The sequence below is a fragment of the Nannospalax galili genome, unplaced genomic scaffold (genome assembly GCF_000622305.1).
Source record: "Nannospalax galili isolate Female #2095 unplaced genomic scaffold, S.galili_v1.0 scaffold857, whole genome shotgun sequence".
Taxonomy (NCBI): domain Eukaryota; kingdom Metazoa; phylum Chordata; class Mammalia; order Rodentia; family Spalacidae; genus Nannospalax; species Nannospalax galili.
Genome location: NW_008338788.1, coordinates 471,406 through 479,714, shown reverse-complemented (window position 1 = coordinate 479,714; position 8,309 = coordinate 471,406). Strand labels below are relative to the sequence as shown.

The 8,309-nt window shown below is 45.6% G+C and overlaps 1 protein-coding gene across 1 annotated transcript in view; it reads right to left on the bottom strand.

Moving 5' to 3' along the window:
- Positions 1-6,619: 6,619 nt before the first annotated feature.
- The window catches only part of LOC103734445 (cytochrome P450 2B1-like), an 18,672-nt gene continuing 16,982 nt past the window's right edge, over positions 6,620-8,309 (bottom strand). Inside the window, exon 10 of the mRNA XM_029563639.1 lies at positions 6,620-6,801. Within this exon, the coding sequence (XP_029419499.1) occupies positions 6,620-6,801 (182 nt within the window). The remainder of the gene's footprint in view (positions 6,802-8,309) is intronic.

Here is an 8,309-nt window from a genome sequence, read left to right as displayed (position 1 = left end):
GGAGGCAGAGGCAGGGGAATCTCTGTGAGATGGAGGCCAACGTGGTCTCCAGAGCAAGTCCAGGTCAACTGGGGTTACAAGAGAACCTGTCTCAAAGACCAAAGAGGAGAGGGGAGAGAGAGAGAGAGAGAGAGAGAGAGACTAGAAGGGAGATGATATTCTATATTTTTTAAATCTCCCTCACCTCATAAAAATCTAGGAATAAAATCTTCCTTGTAACTAATAGCAGAAATATTCACTCCCATAAGACCAGGCACAAGGCAACCTCCACCCCAGGTCCCAGGGTCCCACAGGTCTCATCTTAAGGATATGATATCCCCAGAAGTGGGTGTCCTGGATTACACAGTGAGGGATACTGATTGGGGTGAGGTTACTGTATCTCTGAACCTCATGGATGACAGCATCTGTATAAGGCCTTTTTGCCTGATCTTCAAGGGCTGGAAGACAGTGTTGACCATTCACACTATCAGTCTCTGCCTGGACTTTCTCTGAGACAGGGTGGGGAAGAGGGACCTTAGTAAGCGCTCAACAAAGGTGCTCAACAAAGGTGCCTGAGGAGTGACGGGAGAGCTGGGCGTGGTGGTACATGCTTATAATACCAGCACTCTTAAGACTGAGAATTGACAAGTTTGAAGCCATTCTAGGCTGTGTATCAACATCAGGACCAGCTTGGATGACATAACACAGAGACACAGACACACACACACACAGACACACAGACACACACGCACACACACACCACACACACGTGACCTGAAGACTAGGGAAGTATCTTCAGAACTCTTCACTAAGGCTCTGGGAGATGGCTCAGTGGATAAAATGCTTGTCACCAAAGCATGAGGACTGAAGTTCAAGTCCTTAGAACCCATGTAAAAGCCAAGATGGCTTGGTGGCCCCTGTAATCCCAGTGCTTGGGAGAGAGAGAGAGACAGGGGATTCCTGGGGCAAAATGGCTACCTAGACTAGCCCAAATTGATGAGTTCTGGGTTCAGTGAGAGATCCTGCCTAAATAAAGTGGAGAGTATTTGGGGGAAAATATCTAACACCAACTTCAGAATTCTACACATGCACATACATGTATGCATTTGCATGCCCGCCCTCACACACAGCAGTACCCACGTACATGGGAACACGCATAAACACATGGGCACATACCCTCTATTAATTCTCATCAAAATTCCAGAAGCTTCTCTAGTGCACCTACTATACCAGGTGATGGCTGGAAGCAGAGGATCTCAAAATGGATCTGGGAACACACGCTCAGCATTGAACCCTTAGCTCCTTGCTCCTTGTAAGTTCCACTTCTTGTCTTCTCACCTCCAAGGTCCTCACCCTGTTCCCTTCCCCATTTCATGGCCTGGAAGGACTTGAGAAAACCCTTAGGGTTGATTTGCAAAATATTCCCCAGCAAAGGCAGAGGCCAGGGTCCAGGAAGGAGACGGCCCTTGGAGGTAGAGAGACTCCAGATCCGGACTACCCAGATGGTGAGGAGGAGGGGGATGAAAAGGGGGGAAGCCAGATAGCTCCATACCTGCAGCACATTCTCCTGAAGGGCTGGCTGGTCTCTTTGTTCTTTTATTTTTGTGGTTATTGGAGTGGGATGTGCCAGGAATCCACCTTGGCAAAGCTCCTGGTATCCCTCCAGAGGCTGCAGGGAGCCCAGTGTGGCAGGTTGAAAACCCCTCTTCCACAATGGTCCCTGAGTCCTGGGTGTGTAGTCCTCAATATAGGAGTCCAGTCCAAGGACCTACACTCTGCCAACTCGTACTCTCTGCCTTTTGGCCTTTTGTGTTCCTGGCCCTCTGTTGCATGGGGAATTTCACTGATGAGAACTGGAAGATGCATTAGTGCTCTCTTATCCCTTGTTCTATGTTGTGAGTCTTAGGTGTAGAGGTTGCATCCTAGATGTGCCACTTAGGCTTGGGCGATTCACAGAGAATGTCTGTGTGTGAGCAGTGGTGTGACTCTGTAATCTCTGTCTGTTGAAAAAGAAGCTGCTTTGATGGGTGGTGACTGGGACACTTGTCTGTAGTATTAAGGATCCATACTTTGCACATAGAAAGAAATTACATTTGTCTAGGGATATGAGAGCCTTGGGGTTTTCTTTGACCTCTCCAGCTGTGTGTATTTGGCTAGTTTACAATACCAGGCACGATTTTCCTCCCAGTGAGTGGGCTTTAAGTCCAATTAGGTAGCTGTTGATTACTCCCAAGATAAAAGTGCCACTACTGCACCAGTGTCATTTGCTGTGCACATCGATGTGTTTTTTTAGGCCTTGAAGCTAGGGTCGGACCATTGACTGATGTTCTCCCTTACCAGCTTGCCCTAGTGCTCTCCAAAGCTATGAGAGCCAGCCTTCAGGGGAGGTGGCTTCCAGGTCAGTCCCAGCTCTGTTGCTTCAAATTCTGTGTCAAAGGTGCCTCCTGTCAGGCTGGAGAGATCGCTCAGCGGTTAAGAGCACTGACTGCTCTTGCGGAGGATCCGGGTTCGATTCCCAGCACCCACATGGTGGCTAAGAACTATCCTTAACTCAAGTTCCAGGGGAATCCGAAACCCTGTTCTGACCTCCAAGGCATTGCATGGGGTGGGTGCACTCACGTACATGCAGGCAATACACTCATACACATAAAAAAAAACAACAACAATATGTCCTGCCTTCAGCAATAAGGTTTTACCATCAAGTTCTGGGAGACAATTGAGGACTGTGGAAACAGCCTGTGTAATTTTGGGAGTCTCTTGGACCACCCTGGCCGCTCCTGTCTGGTACTGTTTCTTGTTATGTAGTCTTCAGCTGTACTCACAGACTCATGTAAGAATAATGTATGTGTAATTTTCCTTCTTTCCCTTTAACTCCCTGGTTTCCTTCCGTATTCCTGGTTCCTGCACTTACATCAGGATATGCACTCACTTATAGGGATTGTTGCTAGGATCCACAAATGAAGGAGAACATTTGTTTTTCTGAGTCTGTGCTACTTCACGTAGTATAACATTTCTAGATCCATCCATTTACCTGCAAATTTGATTATTTCACCTTTCTTTACTGTGGAGTAGAACTCCATTGTGTAAATATACCACATTTTTGTTAACCACTCATTAGTTGAGGGGCACTTAGGTTGCTTCCATCAAGAGCTATTGTGAAAGAGCAGCAACAAACATGGCTGTACAAGTGTCTGTACAATAGGATGAGTCCTTTGGGTATATGCCAAGGAGTGGTATAACCGGGTCATATGGGAGGTTCATTTTTAGTTTTTTAAGAGTTCTCCACACTGTTTTCCATAGACGTTGCATGAATTTGCAATCCCACCAGCAGTGAATGAGCGTTCCCCTTTCTCCACATCCTCACCAGCATTTGGTATCATTTGTTCTCTTGATCCTAGCCAGTCTGATTGGGGTAAGGTGAAACCTTTGGGTGGTTTTAATTTGCATTTCCCTGATTACTAACGATGTTGAACACTTTTTGAGATGTTTCTTAGCCATCTTTATTTCTTCCTTTGAGAACTCTCTGTTTAGATCTTTAGCCCATCTTTTAATTGAGTCATTAATTTTCTTGATTATTTGTTTTTTGAGTTTGTTATGTATTCTGGATGTTAACCCTCTGTGAGATGTGTCACTGGTGAAGATCTTTTCCCACTCTGTGGGTTTTCTCTCCACTTTCTTGATTGTTTCTTTTGTTGTACAGAAGCTTTTTTAATTTAATGAGGTCCCACTGGTTGATTATTGACCTTAATTCCTGAGCAACTGGTGTCTCATTTAGAAAGCCATTTCCTATACCTGTATCTTAGAGGCTACTGCCAATGTTTTCTTCTAATAATTTCATAGTTTCCAGTTTCACATTGAGGTCTTTGATCTATATTGAGTTGAATTTTGTGCAAGGTGAAAGATAAGGGTCTAGTTTCATTCTTCTACAGAAAGAGATCCACTTTTTCCAGCACCATTTGTTGAAGATGCTGTCTTTCCTCCAGTGAATGTTCTTGGCATCTTTGTCAAATATCATGTGACTGAAATTGTGTGTACTTAGGTTTGGGTCTTCAATGATGTTCCATTGATCTATATGTCTGTTTTTGTGCCTGTACCATGCTGTTTTTATGACTATGGCTCTGTAGTATAGTTTGAAATCTGGTATAGTAATCCCCTCAGCGCTGCTCTTTGTGCTCAGGGTTACTTTGGCTATCTGAGGCCTTTTGTGTTTCCATATGAATTTAAGGACTTTGATTTTTTCATGGTGTCCCACATTTCTTGCATATTCCATTCCTGTGTTTTAAAAAATATTTTCATAATCTTTGTTTGAGTGGTTCCATTCTTCAACTTTATCCTCTGGTGTTGACATTCTCTTTTACATTTCATTCATTCTAGTGGTGAGGCTTTCTCCCCTTGCTTCAAATTGGCTCATTGAGTTTTTCACTTCCTTCTTCATTTCAGCCTGAGTTTTCTTCAATGTTTCCATCTCTTTTGTGCATTCAGTGAGAAGTTTATCCCTATCTTCTTTTAGTTCTTTGATTTGTTTATGCGTTCTTAAAATTCATTGAATTACTTGATCATGTTTATGATTGTTCTTTTAAATTCTGGATCCTGGGTTATCTCTAGGGGGTTCTCCTTATAGAACTCTTCTACAGGACTGGTGGAGTGTGGTGGGACCATGCTGTTTTGTTTTTCTGTATTATTCTTTTCCTGTTGTGATTTTGGCATGTGGATTTCCTCTGTTGTTTGTGATTCTGGTATGCAACTCAAGCCTTCTTTTGTGGAGTTGAAGTCTGCTTCTGTTGGTATTATTGCTGTGCCTTGGTTGTTTTCTTATTGGGTATGTAAAACTTCTTCGTCTAGGTTTCAGGTTCTCTCAGATTTTACATCGGAGGGAACTGTTGGCTTCAGATCAGCTACTCAGGAGCTCCCACAGAGGCTCAAGTCAGGCTCCAGTCAGGTACACTCAGACTTCCTTCTAATGTTTGGCCCCTACTAGTGGGCACTCACAGCACAATTTAGGGAAGTTTGCTAAGGGGAGGCCAAGTTTTGGCATTCATGTAATCCCAGTTAGGGGGTTGGGCACAGTGAGATGTGGGGAAGCTCACCACCACCACCCTGAGGCCGGATCCAGGCACTCTCAGGCGGTCTTCTGAGGTCTCAGCTGCAACTCTGTTTTTATACTCATACTCATTAGAACTACAGTTGAATGTTTACAGAATAGTGAATAATGGCAAAGAGGCTAGAATATAGAAATTTAGTAAAATATAATGAGCAGGATAACAGTACGATCGTAATATATCTTGAGAGATCAAAGTGCCTCCTGAGAAACTAGGGGAGTACTGGCATGCATTTCGGAGATAGCTCGTCAGCAAGTATTCTTGTACAAATTTTCTCATGAGAAAAGGCTCTCCAGTCATACATGCTCAAAGTTCAGCTAAATTTACCAAGTATATATTTTTTAAAGGCATAGGAACACTATTTCACATCCCTTCAGGGGACGATACCAAACAAACAACACTTCCCTAAGGAAGGTGGAGGGGACAGCAATGTGATGTGTGGAGACTGAGGTTCAAGTGGTTCCTCTGAAAGGATGGCTTCAGGCCACGTTTGCCAGAAGGTGGTAAGACAGAGTGATCAAGAGGAGTTTCCAGGCAGAATTGGGGCCATCCTGAACTCCTTGGAGACAGAGATTTGTTCTTGGCGTCAGCTGAAAGTGAGACATAAAGGACATAGAAGTCTGACTGCATACTGGGTAACTTTAGTGATAGCTGGTTTGGGTATTTATTTATTTATTTATTTATTTATTAATTATTCTTCAGCAAACATTCCCATCAACTGGTATAGGCCACCTGCTACTCCAGGTGCTCACAATACAGCAGTGAAGAAGACAACAGGGTGGCCCTACACAAAGCTGGTATTGACGTAAAAGGAAGGTTCTTACTAAAAGTCCTTCTAGGAAGATCCCCAGGAATGACAACCAATAGGTAACATGCAAAAATGGCATGAATCCTCTGTTGACCAGGGAAGTCAGGGTTTGAGTGATTGTGTGATATTTGGGAGATTTAAAGAGAAACAGAAGGGAATCCAAGGTAGCTCTGTTGGCTCATACAGCTCAGGGGACATGAGATGAGGGGGCTCTTGCCTACTGAGAAGATGCAGGTTGATGTGATAAGAAACAGAGGCCTTGAGAGTGTGTGCCTGTGGTCTGCAACATGAGAAACCTTGAAAATATATATGAAGTAAAAGACATCAGACATAAAAGATCACACACTGTGTTACTCCATTTATTATAAAAATATACAAATGAGGCTGCACAGAAACTAGACCATATGCAGAGTCCCCTAGCACAGACCATGGAGCACAGGGAGCTGATAGATGGCAACTGTGGTTGCTACAAGAAAGAGAGAAGTGGTTCATCAGGAGTTGTGGCCTCCGGGATCACTGTCTCCACTAACACAGGCACATGGTTGTTTTCTCTGGTTCTATCAATATGGGAGAGGAGCACACCTTAGAGCTTGGAGGAGCAGCAGTGTGATGGGAGGACATGAGCAGCAGCCTAGGGCCTGGGTTTCAGGTTTCTCTGGGGTGGGAAGATGGGGCCATTCTCCACAGAACTGAAACACTTCTGGATTCCACAGACCCACTTCCTTCTGGCCATTCAGTGGGGCAGGAAGCTGATCTGGTATGTTGGGGGTATCCTGACCACTCCACTCTCCTTGGGAGTGAGGTCAATGTCCTTCGGAGCCATGGGGCTGGCCACGGAGAAGTTCTGGAGGATGGTGGTGAAGAAGAGGAACAGTTCATTGCGGGCAATGCCTTCGCCAAGACAAATGCGCTTCCCTGTGGACAGAGGGTGAGTCATGTGAGCCCCAGGTATAGAGTCTCTTTCCTGTGCCATCCCTGAGCCCAGACACCTGTGCCCATTGCAGTGGATATATGTGGGTTTGATTCTTAACCTGTGATTCAGGAGGACGATGAAGAAATTCCAAAATCCTCAAAAAATGCAAACTATTAAGTGGATGTTCTAAATTCACATATCACAGTTTGCAGACTCCTAGATGAACACTGGATGGTACTGAGACTCCTCTATGAGCAGACATTATGGCACATCGCTGTCTTCCTGGCACTTGGGAAGCTGAGGCAGGAGGATCATGAGTTCAGAACAGCCTGGACTATACAGCAAGAACCTGTCTTCAAAATCCAATGAGGAGAACAAGGAGGAAGAGGAGGAGGCAGGGGAGGAGGAGGAAGAGGAGGTGGAGGGGGAGGAGGAGGAAGAGGAGGAAGAGGCGGAGGAAGAGTAAAAGGAGGAGGAAGAGGAGGAAGAGGAAGAGGGGGAAGAGGAGGAGGAAGAGTAAGAGGAGGAGGAAGAGGAGGAAGAGGAGGAGGAGAAATGGAGAGGGTGAAGGGAGGAAAGGAGTGAGGGAGGGGCAGCGTGAGATCTATGAACTTCAAGAAGTTCCCTAAAACAACCGTAATGCTGAGAGTGAACTGCACACGAGGCGGTGGGGTATTCAGCTCCCATAAGATGCCCAGAGGTGTAAGCAGCCCTGACTGGTTTGGAAACCATGAGCATGGAACAGAATTCAAAGGAAATCTGTCAGCCAGGCACAGACCAGCACCTACCCTGTACTTATTTTATGTGTAAGAGTGTTCTGTCTGCACATATGTACATGTACCTCTGTGGTACAATGCCTGCACACATTTGAGGAGGGTACTGGATCCCATAGAATGAGATGTAAGGATGGTTGTAAGCCGCCATGTGGGTGCTGGGAACGAAACCCGAGTCCCCTGCAGGAGCAGCCAGTGCTGTTACCTGCTGAGCCATCTCCCCAGCCAGTTGTGCCCATTTTCATCCTGCTTTTCTCCCTCTCCCTTCCTTGTCCTGCTCTCTCCTTTTCTTACTCCCTCCCCTCCTTCCTCCTCACCACCCTCCTTCTTCCATTGTCTCATGTTCACGCTCCAAGCCTTACAAAATGCCTCTTCCCGCCCTGGTCACCCTGTCTCCGCCTCTCTGTGCCTCCCTTCATTGTGGTCTTTGTTTCCGTTTCATCATCTCTCTACTTTTCACGTCTGTCCTTATTTCTCCACATCTCTACCGTTCTCTAAACTTAGGCTAGGACTATTGAACGGAGGCATCCACTTTTATCCCGTTCTGCTTCTTGTCCCCAACTCTGAAGATTAAATGAGGGAGGAGACCATCATATTGGACAGAGCCAGAACAGGGCTGAGCCTATGACACTATGACACTCAAGACTAGGCAGTTCTTGGCTGGGGTGCGGCTCAGCAGTAGAGCACTTGCCTAGACTCTACCAAGGAGGGGCTGGGGCTTGCATCCGCACTAGAGC